This window comes from Photinus pyralis, unplaced genomic scaffold (genome assembly GCF_008802855.1).
Source record: "Photinus pyralis isolate 1611_PpyrPB1 unplaced genomic scaffold, Ppyr1.3 Ppyr1.4_LG2, whole genome shotgun sequence".
NCBI lineage: Eukaryota > Metazoa > Arthropoda > Insecta > Coleoptera > Lampyridae > Photinus > Photinus pyralis.
Window position 1 is genome coordinate 42,933,998 of NW_022170403.1, and position 22,374 is coordinate 42,956,371.

The 22,374-nt window shown below is 36.2% G+C and overlaps 1 protein-coding gene across 1 annotated transcript; it reads right to left on the reverse strand.

Annotated features, from left to right (window-relative positions):
• Positions 1-4,725: 4,725 nt before the first annotated feature.
• LOC116164032 lies at positions 4,726-5,626 on the reverse strand. Its single transcript, XM_031478158.1, has 2 exons — positions 5,336-5,626; positions 4,726-5,277 (listed from the first exon to the last, which is right to left on the reverse strand). The coding sequence occupies exons 1-2, from the start codon at positions 5,615-5,617 to the stop codon at positions 4,726-4,728; spliced, it is 834 nt and encodes a 277-aa protein (XP_031334018.1). The 5' UTR covers positions 5,618-5,626.
• Between the last annotated feature and the right edge of the window lie 16,748 nt (positions 5,627-22,374).

Consider the following 22,374-nt stretch of genomic DNA (forward strand, 5'->3'; position numbering starts at 1 on the left):
TTTTTTTGTACGTATAATGCCAGTTCAGTGACATGTTAGATTTTGTAATGTGAATATATAAATATATAACTTTTTGCTGTGTTGTACCGCGGGTTAATTTCTATCCACCCACTTCGTCATGAGCATTGGTCACCACAAATATGGTTACTTCGTTTTACGATTACCACGACCACCCTATCATTGCGTTTGTAATCCTATCGAACATATTTGGGCCATAGCGAAAAATTATTACAATCGACACATTTGTAGAGATGGACGAAGCATTGAAAATTGCATAAACATGTGACAGGAAACACTACAATCGATAACTTCCGAAACGTGGCGCAATTGAGTTAAGGATACGGAAACTGTAATACACGAGTGGTACGAAAGAGAAAAGCAGTTACATCTTGAAAACGTTGCTACTATTATTATAAACTTTGAACACGAAAGCAGTTCCGATGATTCCGATTAATTTGAATATCATCCATCACATAACCTGTAAAATTTTATATTTAGGACTTTCTCTGTAAAAGAGATGCTACATTTGTACAGTTCATAAGTTATTAAAGTATATTGTATGTATATTGTGGTTCCAATTAACGAAATGAATAATAATAGTATATTAAGTATGGAGAACGGTAAGGGATTTTTACCGTTCGAAGACAATCGTTTGGAGGAGGAGCGAAGCGACGACTCCAATTATTGTCTGAGAACGGTAACCCTTAACGTTCGACGTACTTATAACATTTTTTGCGCGATCGAAATTAAAATTATCCAACCAATGCACTACAGTGGCGTAACTTCATTTTAGGGGCCCGTCTTCAAACATATTTGGGGGCCCTTTCCACTACGCTTAATTTAACCCCTTGGATTTCTAATGACAGCCATCTCACAAATATAAATGCAAGTTCACTAGAAATGCACCCAAAAGATTCGGATTCTTTAACAAAGATAGCACCCTCATATCGATCTTCTGACGTTACTCGATTCTGACTTATTAAAAAAACTTGACGGTTAGGACTAGCTACAGGAATTGCTTGTGAAGGCTTCAGGAATTGATCAATTTTAACCAATTTATTTCTTCGCTGTACAGCGTTTTTTTGGCATTTTCGTCCACTCCGAGATGTCTGATTTCAAAATTTCAAATACCATTGACGTATATCAAGGCACCGCTAAAGATACATTAACCTTTAAATACAATGCTGTCATTAGTGTCACAATTTTTATATCAACAATGTTTAAACAATTGTAACGTTATTTATAAATTCGGGTTCGATTTATATCAATATTTATTAAACAAAAGTAAAACACTATAAAATCCGTACAATTTATATCGATTATTTATATCACTCACACTTCGCAATTTATTTCAGATGTTTCATACGTACTCGTTCGGTAGTAGACTGCCGCGATGTTCGGTCCGCAACCATTTATACACGCAAGCAATGTAAGTCTAGTACATTCTCGAATAATCGCGCGCGTAGAAAATTCCAGAGTGCCAAAGGCGACGTCATGTCTGGAGCATTTCCGTTACACTGCCCCCTTCTTAATTCTGGACGTCTCGTTCAGAAACTGCGTTAGTATTACTTTTTAATGCCTCGTGTCGGAATCTGCAGTCAGAGCCTGCTCGACAAACACCTTTCTTAAAAAAGTAACAGTCCACAGTTTTGCGGAGGGTCGTCCCCTGTGGGTTGAAGCAGCATACTGTAATTCGAACGCTAGTGTTTCTAAAAATCACTTCGATCATGGTTCGCACTATCTTCCAGTCCAACCCATCTAAACCACATCCAATCTTCGGGATCGCCAAGCTATTTATGTCATAGTATGCCATGAGTTTCTTTAAGTTTTTTAAAGCAGACCAGAGGTTTTCATAGGTGGGGTTGCCTTCTGACGTTTTCTTCGAAACCAAGTAGAACAAAGAGCGTTGACTATCTTCCAAGCGCAGTACTTTACCCACTCGTGGTCTTTGCTTTATCAACTCGTCTATTCTTCCAAATCTTTTCCGGAATACGGAAGCTATACCTCTACCCATGCGAAGGTCTTCGGCGACACAATGGGCGATGGAAACGTTAACCGGAAGCTCCAAAATATTTTGACAAATTTCCTGAGTAACGCCAAATCGAGCTTTCTTCCGCTGGGCGTAATTTGACATAAAATCGTTAAAGTTTGGCTCGATCCCAAAGCTGTGTTCCTCTTCTCGAATACCTCTAACGTCTTAGTTGTTGTTGGATCCGGCATATCGTGCGAGTCGATTAATGTGGACAACTTTCGGTTTCCGGTGGTTCATTCTGATACGATATATCACGTCATTTATTTTCTTGATCACCTCATATGGACCTTCCCATTGTCTTTGTAGCTTGGGAGAAAGACCTCTTCGCCTCTGTGGATTGTGCAGCCATACCAGATCTCCAGCTTCAAAAGTTTCATTGGCCGAGCGGAGGTTGTATTGATTTTTCATGCGATCGCTGGCAATCTGAATATGACTTCTAGCCAAGTCGTGAATGTCATTCATCTTCGTCTTTAGTTGGTCAACATAATTTTCACCTGCGACATATTCTTCATGGGGTTTACGCCCAAACTCGAGGTCACATGGAAGGCGTAGTTCACGACCCAACATAAGGCAGGCAGGAGTCTGACCCGTGGTCTCGTTGACAGCTGATCGATATGCCATAAAGAGCAGGTGGAGGTACTGGTCCCAATTTTTCTGATGTTCTGCCACGACTTTTGAAAGATATTTACCCATCGTTCGATTCATTCTCTCAACCATCCCACTTCTGACACCAATGTAACGTTATTTATAAATTCGGGTTCGATTTATATCAATATTTATTAAACAAAACTAAAACACTATAAAATCCGTACAATTTATATCGATTATTTATATCACTCACACTTCGCAATTTATTTCAGATTTTCGCGCTCGATGTTTCATACGTACTCGTTCGACAGTAAAAACTGCCGCGATGTTCGGTCCGCAACCATTTATACACGCAAGCAATGTAAGTCCCGAACATTCCCGAATACGCGTAGAAAATTCCAGAGCGCCAAAGGCGACGTCATGTCTGGAGCATTTCCGTTACACAATGTTAGTCTGTATATGTAGGAAATACAGTCTTGATTTAACTTTGCTGATTTTTCATTTTGGGGCCCATTGTAAAATTTAGTGTCATTTTGTTTTCCGGGTTCAGTCAGAGTCCAGTTGATTTTGCTCGAACTTTAATTGTCAAGTTTTGTGCAATATTTGTGCCATAACAAAAGGTAATGCACTTAATTTTAATTGTAATTCTTCGTGTTATGGTGTATTGTATTGCCTTCGCCAGCTTCGCCTACTTGTAACTGGCTATAGGTAACCCTTGAATTTGTTTGTTATACTTTAAATGCTATTCTTATTTTGGTTTGTTTAAGATTGGCCAGTTGTTAATGCTTTTTCGATGTTTAAACTCGTTTAGTTTGATTAGTGACTTCTTTGTGTATGAATCTGCGTATTTTGCCGTGCAGAGGTGCAGGGTTAAAATTAATTAGCGACATTCATCTCGAAATACAACTTCAATCCAGGGTTACCGTAGCCGAGACCTTCAGATACCTTCTGGATTGTAGAAGGTGCCGCTAACGGCTAATCAACAAAGAATTTCATGTAATTTATGTAAGGGACCCGAATATTATTTTTCACAAATGGGAAAGGAGCGGAGTTCCTTTTAAATCTATTTGAGCTGGATACTTTTCAGCATATCAAATTTTGTATTAGATTAAAGTCAGATTTAAATTATTCCAATTCAAGAGTTACTTCCTCGGATTGTTAATTTTTCTATATTGTAGATGTTGCTCCAAATTTTTCACTTATATTTACCCTCTGTGAACAATGATTCGGAAGTTTCTTCGGCTCGGTTCTTTTGTCCAATGAGTTCTAGGGGAACACGGCATGGCTTTGGCTTTAACTGCTTTTTGTACATTTGTGCCAGGGCCCCTTTTAAGTCGGGGCCCGTCCTCGTTGCGTACCTTTGAGGCATTGTAGTTACGCCACTGATGCACTAAGAAATTAACGAGCAGAATAAATCGAAATAATCGAAGTGGTATGGTGTACATTACTAGGCAACCAGTTTAAATGTCAAAATTGAAATTAATAATTTCATAAAAATGTGCATGTGTCTGATGTAGTTTACTAGCTTTGCACTTCCTTTATGACTTTATGAGCGTCTTGCTATAGGAAACAACAGCACAAATTGTACGTTTAATGTACCTAACAATAATTAAAGATTAAATGTAATGTAAGACTTGATTTTTAAAAAGTCGGTACGTATTTTTGCTGTTCTGTTTTTAGATCGGTAAGTAATTTTGGCGTCGTCGTAATCATAGCAACTGGTAAATTCTACGTACTGTCATGGAAACGCCCATGGTAAATAGTCAGAAATGACCGATCGCGCAAAAAAATTATTTTTCCTACTACCTCTTTAGAAAATATCATTTCTCGCCCCGTTTTTAGGGTCGAAAGCTGCACTTTTCCTCCCTAAGGGAGGAAAAATGTTTTTCCTCCCTCAACTCCATATAACGTATCTAAGCTTATAACTAAACAAAATACCCTTCAATTACAACTAACTTTATTTATATGTACTTGTTATTCTCAGTGCTAGTAGAAGAACCGAAGTTAAAGGTGCAATTACTAACATTGTTGAAAGTAATGTTACCAGAAAAAGGAGAGGAAGATTGATTAACGTTGAAACCTGTACTTGTCAATGTTTGTAGAGTTCATTTGATGTTCTCCAGAAACTTTTGAGGAGAGCATTCCGCATGTAATTTGGTTAGAAACTTTACTTTTTTTACGATTGATTCTCCTAAATAGCCCTCGGCTACGTCGGTAGAGCGCCATCCTCCGTGTCTCTTTAAACTCAATAAATCTCCTCCAGCATCAACCAACAAAGACGCGGAGGTGCGCCGAAAACTATGCCCAGTGTAACCTTCTGCATCTGGTAGCTCGAGGTACTTTGCAATTTTATATGGTATTTTGGCAATTGTATTTTTCCCTATGACTTGGATAGTGCACTTCCCTTTTATGTAATTAACAAAAAATCTTGTATGTTCAGTTTTAGCAGAGCGTAATGAAACATATTTTCTATAAATTCCATGTACACTTGTTCCATTAATGGTTTCGTTAGTGATTACAAATGTTATTTGCATTTTTGTTTTGCTATCGGGTATTTTCACAACTAATATGTCTCCATTATCCTGAATATCATGCAATGTCAATTTAATTAGCTCATCGCAACGGCAAGCTCCGGCAAGTCCAATAATTAAAGCAACCTATACGAACAAAATATAGCGTTCATAATGTATCAAATTCAAATCATCTCATAATTACCTTCATTTGCAAGTAATAGTCATCGGGCGCCTCCGAAAGTAATCTGTTTAGGTCATTCCTACAGAAAATTTTATCTTTCTTTGGTTTATACCCATTTCCTTGACGTATAAGCAAAGCTATGACTTTTGCATACTTATTGTCAACGTTGTCGTTTATAAGTAATGTGGTACGTAACATTGAATATTTACTCCACATCGTCGATGGTTTAAGCGTTTTAGAATGATGCGCAAAATATGCTAAGATTACCTCTTCAGCAATTTTCTTGACTTTTCTCCCCATCATCCAATTTTTGAAAGCAGTAGGTATATTCTTTTTCGTATCTGTCCCTAGATTTTGCAGGCAGTAGATCAAGCGATGCCTGATTAGCTTCTTCTAAAATGTCTGAGGGAATATTTTCCTCTAAATCACTTTCTATTTCCATATTTCCTGATGAAAAATTACAGAAACGACCAGTACACAAGCTACTGTTTATACCGCTACCATGGCAACATAACTTCACCATGGATACATCCTAAATTTTTTAGTGTAACTAGATGGCAAGCGGTCATCTTACCGTAGAAATCTTTGCTAAATTAAAGTTGAGGTAGTAGAAAAAATCATATGTATAACTCTGGAGGAAAGTACATATCCCTCCCTTGTGTGATTACTGCCCTCCGCTTCGCGTCGGGCATTAAACTTCACACGCGGGAGGGAATCTTTAACTTTCCTCCCTTGTTATACAAATAGCTATTTATTTTATTTAAGGTGTGGATTGTTCACACAAACAATGCACTGTCTTGTTGACAAGTGACATAACCTAAATCGCTCAAAACTAGATTTGGCATTATTGCATAGTAATTACGTCATAGAAAATGATGACGTGCCGGGTGCAACGGAAGTTATACGGAATAAAATAAAGTGTACCTGTTTTGTTGGGCAATTTGTTAACCACAGCAAACTTGCTACAATAGTCTACTACAACTAGGAAATCTTTAAAGTCAATGGCAATTTTTTGCCAAGGTCGGTCAGGTACGTCATGTGGAGACAGTGGTTCTCTCGCATTTGACCATTGACTTAACACACTATAGACAAACGGTGTAGGCTTAAAAAATGGCAACACAAATGGAGCTGGAAATGTTAGTATGGAGCTGGGCCACCAAATCGTCGCAGCGCCACTCTCGTTGTTATTACGTCATGAATAATTATTGTACCTACAAGTGCATGCACAGTGACAGTGACAGGTATTGACATTGACAAGCGCGGATTAATAAGAACGCAAATTTTGCATAAAGCTAAACCTCCATGGCATCAAGACGAAAAGGAGTTTGTCATAAAGTTATACTACAAGTCTGGCAACACACAAATTTCTGGAGGCAAAATATCGTGTTGCCCGCAATATCTACCTTAAAAGAATGGATTTCGGCATCTAAATCCACTACAGGATATAATTCAGCATAGTTCGAACAAATTAAACAAAAAGTTGTACCTAATTGCTGGCTCATGGGTGGAAACTACTGTTACCACACTTAACATATCCTATTGCAGCTACTTTTTGGAAACCATATAGCTATCTTTTACGTGTACAGAGATCGAATGTTGGACATCAACACTATATAAATAATTGCCTTTCATTTTTTTGGGAAAATAATTGTGTTTGATTGATTGCTAATTTCCTTTATTAAAATAATTCGTAAGGTACTTATTACAAACGTGAAAAGCCCCGTTTAACATGAACATTGTCATTTGGTAACGCGATAGAACAAATAATACCTAAACTGTACGAGAAACCCTAACATGGATGATGGAAATTTGATGTTTTGTCTCCTTAACTTCTAAGGACAGGCAATCGAATTTCAATAGGGATTTATACTTAGATCACTTATTAATTTATACATATTTCAAATTCATGTTATACTCGAATAACTGTACAAATTTAAATGTAATAGTTATTTATATAACAAGAGCGCGAAGTTCAATTACGCGCATTGAGACTGAAGGTATTTTAACGAGGCGAAGCCGAGTCAAAATACCAGTCAAATGCGCGAAATAACTTCGCGCTGGCGTTATATACAATATTTTTTCTATCACTGAACCGATTGTTAATCAAATTTGCTTTTAAGTACAACTTTGTCATCTGTGCGAAATACTTTTTTTCATTGTGGACGGTTTCCCGTTGTCAAGAGCAACCTTACTTATTAATTAACCGTTTAAAAATCTAGTAGGTACTTCGTATTTCGAAATTCGTCAGAAAATGACAAGTTTTTTTGACATGACCCATAAGAGTCTCTTTGATATTGCGCAAAACTAATCCACAAGTGAATTATCATCCAGCTATATACCACCACAAATAAGACAAAAAAGCAACGCATGTTAATTAAATTTACAAACACCCTACAGCCAATTTTGCTTTTATTAAAAATGAAACACTTTTACGGTCAATTATCTGTTTGTTTGCTTGTTCCATTTACAGCTTTCAACGTTCCTGCGTATAGACATTATTAACGATAACAGATTGGAAGTTCTAAATTAGGGGCCCTTCGTTAGATAATATAATTATTACAATAAAATGCTCTAATCATTTAGAAACAAATAGTGAAGAAAAGTGCGACACTTCTTAAAATAACCTTGACAGATAAAAATTCGCGCCATTTCCGTCTGATGGTCTGCGGTATTGAACTACTTTTGAGGGAATTGTTCTAGAGTCCTGGAATTCTTCGCAATAGGTAGCCTATACCTTCAAGGTATGCCAAACGGCCTTCAATTCTTTTTGTCTTAAGGGGAACTCTTCTCATAAATTATTTCCCGACATGATATTTCTGTAAGTAGAGGTCAATTTGTCTCAGATTTTGCATAGGGAATAGGGATGTCTCTAGTGACGTCTAGTAAAACTTTGGAATAAGAAGGAGGGGCGAGACGAGGTGAATACATAGTATTCTAATGAAAGGCCTCATCGAAAGGAATAATTGGTTTCAACAAACTATAACTTTCCTCCGCCTCTTCTTTTCTAGATCAGTGGGTTTCATGGTATATCGATTCTAATTAAGCAGGACGCACACTATCGCTGATTGGAATGGAATGGAACGGAAGGGAAAATTTGAAACCATATAATTAAGTTAGAGTTCGCAGATTATCGCGGATCAGAACACCGCGGAATGGATTGGAACGAAACGGAATAACTTGGATTGCTCACTGAGCGAATTTTTCCGTAGTTCCACAGCCCTCTTCGTTTAGTTTAGGCCAGGGGTCGGCAAAATATGACACGCGTGTCAACAAGTGACACGCGAAAGTATTTTAGAAAACACGCGGAGGAGCAGACCGAAATATACTGTACCCATCTTACTCTAAATTTGCAGCCGAATATTTTCGACATAGTAAATACTCAATGTTAGTTTAATCATCAAATGTATACATGCAAAAATTCGTCTTAAGTGTTTCATTTAATAAATGTATTTTCACATACTGATTTTTTTATTAATTATTGGTTTAAACAAAACTTGGTGACACGCTTAAAGGTATTCTTTAATTGGTTAAAAAAATGACACGTTGAAACTATGGTGGTGCCGACCCCTGGTTTAGGCGAAGGTGCGTACAATGCGGGTTTACTCCTATAGGAAATAGAGTAAAATAGCTTTCACAATTGACAATATACCGTAGCAATTTTGGTTTTTGTTTTCTCTCTCATTTCTTGCTTCAAATTCAAAACTACACACAGCGCTACAAATTCTTTGTCTAATGCATCCATTGCGAAAAAACAGTAGTACACCCTAAAACTGGATCAAGCTAGTCTGGTAATAAATTACTCATATACAAATAATTTTTTTTCCGCGGAATTCCGGGCTAATATGCGGAGATTCAGAATTTCCATTCCTTTCCATTCCATTCCGGTCCATTCCATTCCACGATAGTGTGCGTCCTGACAGGGCCGTAGGAACCAGAGGGGGGAGTGGTTGCCCCCCATATTTTATACTGGGGGAGCAAAGACTGTATTTTGCAACCCCCACATTTTAGTGAAAATCGTCCTTGTCGTGAAACTGTGGAAACAAAAATTCGATTTTTACGCAAATACTAAATTCTAATGTATTTATTTTTTCGGGTTTCCCGAATTGAAAAATAATCAACGAGGTCATGAGCAGACGCAGAATTTCTCAAGCTATAAGAAACCTCTTTTATTTCAATAAATGTTCAAAATGGTTTCCGTTATTGGTAAGACAGTAGTATAATCTATGTTGGTTTTGCAACATTTCGACATTCTTGAATTATTATCTGTCTTAGTTCGTCTATGTTCGCCGGTTGCGTTTTAAATACGACAGATCTCAAATGTACCTATCATATTAGTTTATTTTTTGATTTGCACGATAATTACTAACCTAAATGTAAACTATGTCATTGTGATTCCCCCTCCGAATTACCGAAACGGATTTTGAATTTTTAAAATATCTCGTTTATTTACTATGACATGGGGGGTGGTAAGTTTTCAAATTGCCACCCTGTATGTGTTTTGAGTGCTTGCATTCCATATTTCTAGCCATTCCATCCAATGCAGCCTCTGTTGTCCTTATAAATAACCACACCTTCTTTTATAACTATATCCAAATCCTGCCTGTATGTACGAACACCTTAACACGGAGGCGTCACTCGTTTCCATTTTATTGAATGAGAACTCTCCTTTGATGAATATTCGCTTTATCTGTTCATTTATGTAAACTATAAAGTGGGCAAGTTCGAAGTACAAGTAACAGAATAGGTAGGTACCTAGAATCATTGATTGAATAATAATTATTCAATGGTAGAATATAATCATGTAGTGTAGGTATTATCATTGACTTTATATACTATAGACAAACGGTGTAGGCTTAAAAAATGGCAACACAAATAGAGCTGGAAATGTTAATATGGAGCTGGGCCACCAAATCGTCGCAGCGCCACTCTCGTTGTTATTAAGTCATTAATAATTATTGTACCTACAAGTGCATGCACAGTGACAGTGACAGGTATTGACACTGACAAACGCGGATTAGTAAGAACGCAAATTCAATCGTCATATCCGGCAAAGGGCGCCCTTCTTGTTTTATTCTCAGTTTTTCCTCCAGCGATAAACGCGAAAAATTTGCGAACTTCCTGGTAATGTCCTCCACATCCATTATTTATAAAAAGTAACGCTCACAGAAACAACAATAATCCCGAAAATAAACGCCAACGCAACATAGCAACCTGTTTCGGTACTGTCTTCGCTGCAGCTCCGTTATCCCCTTAAGCACGTGGTTAATTGACGTCATCTGCTAATCGTTGATTGGCCGAGAGGCCATAAAACTGAAAATTTCGGTTCGCAGTCCCGTCTGAATGATTGGTTGCATAAAATAAGGCGCGTAGGGGAATAAATAGATAGGATAGCTACAGATATACTGTGGTGTGGGTACTGGGTTGTAAATTGAGTAAATTCACACGTATTTACTTCTTTCTTGTTGTTAAATTTTGCCGGTTCTGCAGCACTGCAGCTCTTTAATACAAACCGCCACTGCTGGCAATACACAAATTTCTGGAGACAAAATATCGTGTTGCCCACAATATCTACCTTAAAAGAATGGATTTCGGCATCTAAATCCACTACAGGATATAATTCAGCATAGTTCGAACAAATTAAAACTAAAAACTTAGTATACTTTATCGTCAAGAAAGAGTGAGTGTTATTTGCTTCGACGAAATGTTCAGAATCGCCATCATGTTCATCTTCTGCATTTTTTCAGTCGTCATTAGAAAACTCCATCTTGAACATTGAAGTTGATAACACTAGGTACATTACTGGAAGAGTGAGTTGATCTACTTTGCGATCGAAAAGTTTAATTGCACACGATGTGAACAGCTTCTCAGAAAACCACATCAAACCATAATGACGCCAAGGAACTATTAATTTTACACAAATCCTTTGAAAATAGGAAAAAACGCTGTGGCATCGGCCATATCTGTTAAATTGTTGCTAAGAACTTTAAATTTTGTAAATGGTCTTTGTAATACTATTAAGAGTAGTTCAAACAAAAATGTACAGAATCAAAAATTAAACGAATAAAACGTCATAAATTTGCATGCGTTCATATGTCGTCCCATTCGACGTCATCATTAGTACGTGCATTGCAATGTGTTTAATAAGTTGCCTATTTAACGCAAATATTCGCTACAGTAAGCGGCTGCCATTTTTCCCTATTTCTCCGTTTGTCTATAGTGTATAAAGTCAATGGTATTATACACAATGATATAATGCTACAGCCACTACTACCGCAAACGTATAGTAGGTAAGTATAGGTATGTGTTCATAAAATGAAATACATGAGCTATGTTTAGAAACTTTTAAATTTGATCGTTCCATAAGGTAAACTGCTTAGTTTAATAGATGTATTTATAAATATAACACAACACAACCTGAAAAATAAAATACGCAGACATCTTAGGGAAATTTCACAAACAGTCAAACACTCTAAAAAAGCTTTTAAAAGGAATCTTTTCGGGCTTGTCAAATTATTTTCGATTGAATGACGGAATGTTTGGTTAAAGAATAAGAAATCAGAAAATATACTTAAATATTTATTATGATCCCATTTATTTTTTTTTCCTTTTGAAAGAAGTACAAGAGTTTTTGATGGTCTTTGCGGAATGACTGTTGAATTATTAGTAATGTAGACTGCTGTAGGGATTCGCTAAAAGAAATAAGCGATTTTACTAATCTTTTCCGCCGTTGTGTAGGATTTCCCGAATGAACACCCGACAGCTTTTTACGTTAAATCTAAATGCTGTCTCGAAGGAAAATGCCTTCCTTCCCCTAATTGAAAGTTTATATTCTACAAATTTACAGATTACGCAAATAAAATTCTATCATAAATTTCATTTATCCACTACGTATGTACCTATTATGCGTCACATTCCTCTTTCCTGATACGGAAAACGGAAAAGTTACGTTTTAAAAAGGTTTAACTTTTAGATTTATGCAGTTGTTATGAAGTGGTTTACGCGTTTACCGCAAAGTTGCTTTTATGGATTGTTATGCATCTACACTGAAAAAAAAGAAATGTTGTCGCAACTAACAATTAGTTACTCCAACTAATTTTTTTAGTAGCTATAGCCTCAACAAAATTATTTGCTGTAGGAAATCAACATAACTTGTTGGAAGTAAATTTGTTCCAGTAGCTAAAACAATTACTTGTGACAAATTATACAAGTTAGTTAAGAAAGCATACCATTTTTGTTTGAGGAACTAAATAAGCTTGCATAAAAATTTGTCCCTGTAACAAGTAATGCTTAGTCGCAGCAGCAGAGCGGTATTGTTATATAAACTAACGAGTATTTGCTGGACCTCCTAATTTGTCCTTTTTTATCTTTGTTGTAGTAGCATACCATTTATGCTGGAAGCTCATAAATTGTCTCAAATGATTAGTTGGATTAACTATGAATCCTGGTTGGAACAATAAATTTTCCGCTCTGTCTGCATCGTCCACGCGTTTTGGTGATGTGTGATGTCAATTAAAACAAATCACTTTTTTTTTAAAATACACATTTATTAAATCACTTACTGTTTACCTAACTACAAAAGAAAAACTTTTTTATCATTAACATCTCCAAAGACAAAATATAAAACACTTACCTAAATTAAAACCGAGATTAAAACTTACCTACACTACATGTAAACAGCTTTTACATAAACAGCGTGTTTCGAAATTCGCGCACACGGACTATGGGATGGTGTTATACAAAGAAAACTGAATAAAAAGTTCCTCGACCAGTTTCTGATCAGACCGGCACTTTTTGAGTTGTTGTTCGAAAAATCTAAAAATGAAAATGCCGGAAAACAAAAGATAGTTCAAAACAATTTATGGATTAAAGTTACACTTACCTTCAAACACCAAAAGTAGTTCCGGGAATCCCCATTGTTCCAATATATCACCTACACTTTGTTCAGCCATTGAAAAAACATTAAAATACTAAAAGTTCGTAATGTAAATAACCGAAATTCAGTAGGTACAAGATTGACGACTTACCGTGAAAAAATGAGCTAGTAATTATGACACTGGACAGGGTCACAGAGTACTTTGTAATGATGTCCTCTCACATCTGGTTGGCACTCTGGGACATGCAAGGCAAGGTGAGATAAGCACATCCTGTCAACTACTTGGGAATTGCATGATTGCAGTATTATAAATAAAATTTTATATTATTTTCGTCCTTCAAGTTAAGGAATTTAGTATGTTGTCACAAATACAGTGGTATTAGGTTTATCAGCAAACTGCTTTTTGTTATGAAGGCATATTTTTATGTTCATGGAATCAATGCAAAATGCTCGTTGGCGCTCTTAACAAAAAATGTTTGCTATCCTCCAACAAAGTTTCATTATTAACCCCAGGAAATCGCAACTATTTGGGAAAACTAAAGCAGTAAATTATTTAGTTCTAAAAACCATTTCTTTTTGCTGCTGCAACAATATGCATGTAGCAATTCTAAATTTGTTACCACAAGGAAGTCATTTTTTTCAGTGTAGAGCGTTAATCCTTTTAAGCTTGTACAAAGTTTTTTTTTTAAATAATTAAGTATCTATTATCCTAAATCACGATCTGTGTTCATTATATCTAAAGGTTTAGCACTTAATGTCGGTGTGACAGACAGACACCATCGACTCCCCTAAAAAGCTTGCTCCACTTTGCTCTGCGGCTTCAAAGTACATTCTCATAATTGCGTACCTACCTTACATGTCGGACATGTAGGATATATAATAAGCGTCTACTGGGTTATACACCCTCCTTTGATCGTTGTCACTAATAAGAACAAGTTGCACATAATTATATTCACGTCTTCGGGTCTATGAAGACGGCTAAGACCTCGGATAGGAAGAAACAGGTAGTAACAAAAGGTAAGAAACAGGAAAAACCTAGGGAAGAAACACATGTAATAGTTCAATTTTGAAACCACAAATAAAGACGTTCTTTAGAATTCTTTGTCCAATCTAGTAATACTAGCGAACAGGAGGATAATTTTCTGATTATTTGGAGAGAGTGCTTCTTCCAGTGTGAGTGGCACCCGTAGCGCTCTTCTTACATTCTGGTACCTCGTGCATTCTAACAATAAATGAGAAACGGTGATTTCAGTGTCGCATAGGTCACAGATATCTGGTGCAGCTTTTTGGAACAGGTGAGTGTGAGTGACTCTGGTAAGAAAAATCTCCTCTCGTCTTGTTCCGATAGCAGGCCATGGATCGACTTTTGCTTTTACGCGTCGGAGTTTGTTGTTATCTTGTTGATCCCATACTCTTTGGAACCTCTCCCACATGGAACTTCGAACTTTTATTTTGATATCCTCGGCTAGGATCATGTTATGGGACTCTCCAGAAGTTGCCGCGTCCCTAGCGACAGAGTCAGCGCTTTCATTTCCCTCTATACCCATATCGATAATTCTTGTTGGATTTCCGAGCTAAGTAGATTTCTTGAGTTAAACTGTTTTATACTCATAATTGCACTAAGGGAATCTGTGTGAATGAGACTTTAGAGTGAGTTTTAATTAAAAATTACTTGTTGTTTGCGTAGTTGTTTAATAGCACTTTGTGTACCAAGGCGGGAAAGTGGTAGTTTTCCGGGGCGAAGGAAGATATGACCAGGCGAGGCGAAACCCGTAAATTTAATTATTAAATCAGTGCGTTAAACGATTTTATGTTAAACTAGCTGCTCGACCCGGCTTCGCACGGGTGTTTATAATTTTGGTATTCGTAGTTACATGTTGGGATGGATGTGTAGGTATGATGTTGGTTACAGAAAAAATAGTATCTTAAAATTTGGATTGAAACCCCTTTCCCGAATTATATTTGCACCAAAAAATGATGCAATTTGGAATACACATCATTTATAAATTATAATGTTGAATGTTCTGCAAGATTTGCTTCGATGGAGGGCTTTGCCCTGAAAGAAGTAACGAATTCAATGGTTCAGGTGGTGTTGTAAGTTGCGGTAATTTGACCTTTCTACTGGCACAATATAATCCTGCTAGTTCGAGTCGAAACCTCAAAGCGGAAGGAATTCTGGTGCAGTATTGGACTTTTTGGACGGTAATTTAAAGACATTCGGGTTTACATTAGAACCTATATACCTATAGAACTGCCGTTTTCTTGTTCCCAAAAAATATTTTCTCATTGTCCCTTTTTGAGCACCGTTGGAAGATTCTTAATACAACAAGAAAGGGTCTTTTGTCTTTCTTGTTTTATCTGTTCAAATAACACCGGCAAAAATAAACATAAAATCGGCAAGTTTCGGTTTTTCTGTCATATTCGGAAGTAATCAGAATTTTTTTGTTTTCTCTAAAGCACGATAATAATTGTAATAATTGCGGATCTTTTCTGTAATTTGACCATCGTCGTATCTTCTATGGTTTCGATCTCCATGATAGACATTCTTATCTTGGACACAGTTTATTGATTTTCTTTTCAATTAATTGGTCAATTAATTCTGAAGAGTTGACCAAATAATGAAAATCCTGACCCCCCCCTCCTCGAGACTTCCCCGCATTTATCCGACCCCGATTTTTACCCCAAGCAAGAGAAAGCCCGCACAATGAGTACCTCGTCGTACCTACTGTAGTTTACAGTAAATCTTAAATTACTTGTTAAAAATTTGGTAAATTTATCCCCTTTATGGCTTAATTGTATGTTGGGCCTCAGAGGCACAGGTTGGAATGAATTTTGTGACATGTGACTGTATTGTTAAAGTCACGGCAAACCCTGCCCTTTTTGTAAATAGAATTTGCGGAGATGTTTTTAAAGCAGCCGCAGATGTAAGGTAGGTAGGTACGAATTTATATTTTATATCTTGACGGTTATTTTCGTAAATTAATTAGTAACGTTTGCATCCTTTACGTGCATTTCTTTGCTTTCATTTTTAAGAAAAGAGTTTCCTATTTGCTTGCCTTAGAGCATGTGATATGTTTCGATAAAAAAAAACAATTATCTAATTTGATGCAGTCGTTCTGAAATGATGCGCGTAAATAAACTTCGGCGATTCATTTTTAATATATAGATAGATAGACGATTGCGATTTATACGACGAAAGAAAAAAATAGTTCGTGTAAATGCAGAATAAAAATGCGATGGCATCGGCAGTGGCTTTGAATGGCGTATCTGAACGTATAAACGGTTGACGCCATCTATTAGTTATATTGCGATTTAAACGGAAAATTATCTTTTATACAAACCTTGTCTTGATAATGAGAAACAACAAAAAACGAATTATCAAATTTGGTGCAGTCGTTCTGAAGTGATGCGCGTACATAAATTTCCGCGATACATTTTTACATATAACTCTCGCCAGGAAAGATTGCCGATCACAGCACACCTTGTGTCGATCTACAATCTATGTATTTCTTAAGATGCGAGCGACTTCCGGAATAGGATCGTGCCAATGTTGAACGCAAAGTCTTTTTGTTCAACATTGACACGATACTATCCCTCATAGGGTTATTTAGATTTAGGGGTTTTTTAATTAATAATTAATAGGAATTAGTTTGTTTTTCTCTCGTGGGTGGTATCTATGTGAAATTCCTCAATTCCAATGTTTACCTTTAAATAAATATATTTCAATTTTTGAATAACTCTCGAAAATTATTGCGGTTCTACAAGAAGGAGATATTTGCTTTAAAGAGAGTGTGACTAACTCTCCAAAACCATAGAGTAAATACAATTCTATGCCAAAACGTATTGGAGTGTGGAATTTTAAATCAATATTTTTTTCCAAATTTTGATTGCAATAATTTAATGTAAATTAATGAGATATCTGTAAAAGCGGAATGAACTGAATTCTTTCCTAATTTTATACCATCTTTTATTTGTGGTGGCTGCTGGACGTTAAACGTCACATTAACATAATATAAATATTATATATATTGGATTGTTGAACTTTACCATAAAGTAAATTATGACTTTACTTAAATATCAATAAATTCGTTTGATGTTTGTTAATACCTTAGTTTCAAAATGCATAATAGAAAATAAACCAGTTTTAGTTTGATATGGATACTGAATTGTGCAACGCGTTATAGCTGCACATATTGGGAAAAGTCGTAAAGAAAAATTGAACAAAGCTTTTTAGTGTATACCTAAGTAGTTAGAAATTTTTAAAAGCACCATTAAGTGTGCTATTAACTCAGAATTTTATTAATGTTTTACTATACCTACCGAAAATTAATTGTTACTTTAAAAGTGTTTTTCTACAATCGATAACCAAAGTAGGCATTTGCGCTCGTATTTGACAACGCAAACGTCATCTTTTTCGAGGAATGTCACTTTGTCGCTTAAGCGACAAAATAAAAAAAACGCTCGCTCTCCCAATTATTAACTATAAATCAAATATGCTTTGCTCAGAGTATCCAATGACAACAAGTAAATAACATCTAAGATGATCTAAGATGTCACATAAATTTTTGGAAATATGTGAACTGCTCGATTGTAGAAAAAATCTTGTGTGTAATTCGGGTGCAAATTGATTGTCGATTTCAAGAGATTGCCGCGCTCCTTCGTCGCGCGTCAACTGTTTCTTTCAATCGACAATATATCATTTTGCGCTCTTAATACACAAATAGCTAAGATTTCCGTAACAGCTATTGTTATATGGAAATTCTTAAAAATAAAGAAATCGCCATATTCGACCTGCAAAAACTATAGATGTTGAATTCAATTGTAGGAATGAGCTCATGTCAAAAATTTTCATCGCTCTTGCACAACGCAAACTCGAATTTCCGACTTGGCAACTCTCGTTTGGAATCTGATTTGGTGAGACAATTGAATTTTGATAATTTAGGGACACCGCGTAACGCACGTTTACTCAATATGGTCATGAAAGTTGAAACCTTCATTCGAAATTTCCCTACCGTTTCAGAGAAAAATACAAAAAACAAGTTGTAAATCAGCATATGCATGATTAAAGCGCATTTTTGGTAATGCAGGTCAGTATTTTATTAGCGAAGTTTAAAAATTATCGATCTCACGAGTAATTTTGGCTGCGTTAAATAATTAATTTTATTTAATTTCAATTGACGGTACGTCTTCATTTTGTAAAACAAATCACAAAGTAAATAATAAGTTTTTATACTGGTAGCGCTATCTAACGATAAAATGATAGCACCTCCGAAACCCATATCGAAATTATTTTCTTCAATTATCGATCTCACAAGTAATCTAACTCAAAATAGACTAGTGCCTGCACATCTACACTGTAGCAGAAAGCTTTTAGTGAAAATTTGGAGTCTCTAGCTATTGTAGTTGTGGAGATCTAACGCGGACAGCCGGCCTGCCAGCAATAACGAATATAATAGCGTATTTTTTTCAAAAATGCGCTAAAAACGAAAATATGGTTGAACTTTTTCCAAGTCCTAAAAGTCAAAAGCGTCTTTACTGTAATAACATTTCGTTAGTTACAAAGTCTTCGTTACCTGTTATTTGAATAGGCACTAGGATCGTTATAAGTATAACAACACACTTCGTAATGACATTGAATAAAAACCTCTTTATTCAATGGTAACAATGAAAAAGAATTGAATTTCCAAAGGTGTTTTCTTTAAAATGTCGGCGTTTTACCGTTAAGTGAAGGAATCAAGAGTTTTACTGAGGGCCCTTCCAAACAAAAAGCCCCTGTCGCCACTTGTGAACCAATTTTACGACCTTAATTTTGAAAGTCCCCCATGCCAATAATTACGCGATTTTTACTTCATAAGTTACGTTAGAAGCGTTTCATTATTCTCCTCAAGTTATGTGCGGTAGAGAGCTAATTATAATTTTGTTAACCTAGCAGTCTGTAAGGAGCCGTGAACGACCTTGCGTTTGTGCTTTGTATCTTCTTGTCGTGTGGTTATGCAAATCAAATTGCATTTTTTTTAAAGCACCCTCTGTGTTGTTTGGGGCCCACTTAAAGAGAGTATAATTATTTAAATATTTGTATAGAAAACTGCTGTAGTTACGCTATTCATTATTAGGTACCAGCACATTCTAACGAAAAAAACTTTGTCCTTTACTATGGGTACTTCTCTTTTCAGGCAATCCCAGCCTTAAGGGCACGACGCAAAGCGGAGTGCCTTTAACGTTGCAAGTGCTTTAAAGACCAATTATACACGTGTATCTTATAGTATTTTTTATTATACCTGCAGTATAATTTAAAAATAGGAAATACAATGAAGTCATATTGGGTACGTTCCACTTAACGCCCGTAACGATCACGACCGCGACCGCGGTTTTGTCGTTCCACTAGCTTAGAGGCGTTGTGGGCGAAACCTTAAGTGGAACGCTTTTGAGTACAATGTGACGTCACGCGTGAGTGAACAGTTTTCCAACATGGACGCCGTTGAGGAGATCGTAATGCGTAAAGGATACAAACTGGGGTGGATTATGAATTCAACAGTCACATTAAGTTAGTAAATATTTTTTTATTTTTCAGTACCAATTATTGACACATACTTTTTCGCTTTACACAGATATATTGCTTCTTGTTAATAAAATATTGAAGAGACTTTTGAATTTCTATCATAAATGCTGCGGCCATACTTAATACGATGATTCTCCCCAGAATTTCTTCTGGGAATGCTGCTTCGAAAACAATTTCTCTTCTTCATTCAAAACTAACGTGCATTCTCATTTTCATCAATCGTTGCATTACCATTTATACGAGTCTCATTCGCATTCCCTGGTAAAGCACTTTGCAGCGAACTAGTTGCAAATCTAAGATCTACAATAAAGAAAATTGTACCTATTAAAGCATTAACAAATAACTTTAACATTTAGGAATCAGCATATATACTTATCAGTTTGTGCATGTAGAACATCCATAGTGTAATGTCCACCACAAGGTTACGTTCTGAAACACGTAATTATATTTTCTCCATAGCGAAAACGAAAAATTTGTAACGCATGCGTGTTCAAACAATCAGTGTCTGACAGTTAAATGTCTCTAGAAATGTCTCCTGTCAAGAATGTAAGGTTATAAAATTAGAACGCCCACGCTGACCCAGGCACCGTAGGCGAGCGCCGTGGGCTCGTTGCGGTCGCTAGTAATGACGTCATGACTGACGTCGCGATTGCGACCATAACGACTGCGGTCGTTATGTGGAACGGCTGCCGGGCGTCGTGGTCGTTGCGGGCGTTAAGTGGAACGTACCCATTGACGTTATACTCGAATACATGTCTAATTAAGTGGGCTGGGTGTTCGTAATTTCACGATTGCCATGGAAATGTCACTTGACGTTTGCTTATCATCGTCTTTGTGTATTAAACGATTTCCGTTAAAAAAGATAATACACCGCCCATTAAATCGATTGTTGTAAAATCTAAACAAACGTTGGTAGGTGTAAAATCCAACTCCAGTAAAGCCTAAAGCCTATTATAAAGAATATGAAAAGTTGCTTCCATGGATGAATAGGAAGTTACTTACGAATACAGTCTTAAATGCATCCATAATGCTGGCATATATGAAGGAAATGTCAAAGGTATTTAAATCTTCTATATTTTGGTGCATTCATTAAAAACTTTAAAGCAATGCTGCGATTAAAAAGTGGAACAGATTTGGAAGCATACCCTAAATTACGCGCGTTTGTGAAAGCTTCAACGAAAGGATAGGTACAAAAGCCAAAGAAATGTTCTGCATTTACAGAAAGCGACCTAAGAGGATTTTTTATTTCATCCAGATGACAGTTTCAAAAGTCATACTGGAAGTATCGTTACTTAGCAACTTTAAAGCACGTGTGTTTTAAAGGCCCTTTTTCGCACGCATTTGAGTGTTTAAAACGGAGATTGTGATTCAGGTATAATAAAAAACATTTTATTTCATACCGCTCTATTTCTATTAGAATACCATAACAATTTTAGGGAATGGATATTTGTAAACGTATAGTGGATTGGGTTGCTAAAGTACCCTTCACTGACACCCCATCCACTTGAAAATTAAGACCAAAAATAAAATAAACATCTTTATAACAACAATTGTCACGGTAGTTAGAACCATATTATCGCTAGTTTACATACCATCAGCTAATGTTAAGGTTCCATTATAGGCTGCGGACTTATTTAAAATAAACCCTTAAAAAAGCGACAGAGCACCTCGGTGTGACCCCACGAAGTCATTGGGTTTGACCCATTTTCAATTGGCTTGTTACATGTGGTATACCGGGTGGTGCCTAGCGCGACGCAGCATAGAGATTTCAATGGTAATTTCTTTATAGTCAATTAGTAGCTCCCCTAATTATTTAGAGCAAAAGTCTAAATACGTTTTTTTAGAGAAAAAAATCCTGCATCTGTTCACACTTTTAGTTATAATTTTCCATTTTTCAAAACCGTAGAAATCGACAAAATAAAAAGGTTCATTTTACAATTAATCAAATATTCCTTGGAATTACCTAAAAAAACAGCGATCACGTTTCATTATTTGCCTTTGACGTATATTAAATTTATACTTGTTTATAAATTTGTTAAAGAACTGCAAGTGTAATAATGTCCAAATGTCCGTCAAACCATCAGGAAAACCACAATACATTCAACGTTTTGGCTGCAGTAGCGAAAATCCGAATATAAGTTTAGGAACAAATCTTCTTCAAATCAGTTTTTTTCTTCGATTATGTAGGTACTCTGATTCCGTAAAATGATAAACAAATAGTATCTGATGCAGAGGCAGCATACATTCTCTAAAAAACATTACCCTAAGATGCCTTTTATTGCGTCGGTTAGTTGTAACAGAATTAAATATGAAAATCGTTCGACGTCAAACAAACAACGATAACTTAGATGCGATGCGCTTGTAGTTTGTTAAAAGATTCCAAAGCATCACTGATTTATAAAAATGTAATTTTTTATTTTGTCGATTTCTACGGTTTTGAAAAATGAAAAATTATAACTAAAAGTATGAACAGATGCAGTATTTTTTTCTCTAAAAAAACGTATTTAGACTTTTGTTCTAAAATAATTAGGGAAGCTAGTAATTGACTATAAAGAAATTACCATTGAAATCCCTATGCTGCGTTGCGCTAGGCACCACCCTGTATAAGTCTACTGTGCAAAGTTTCAA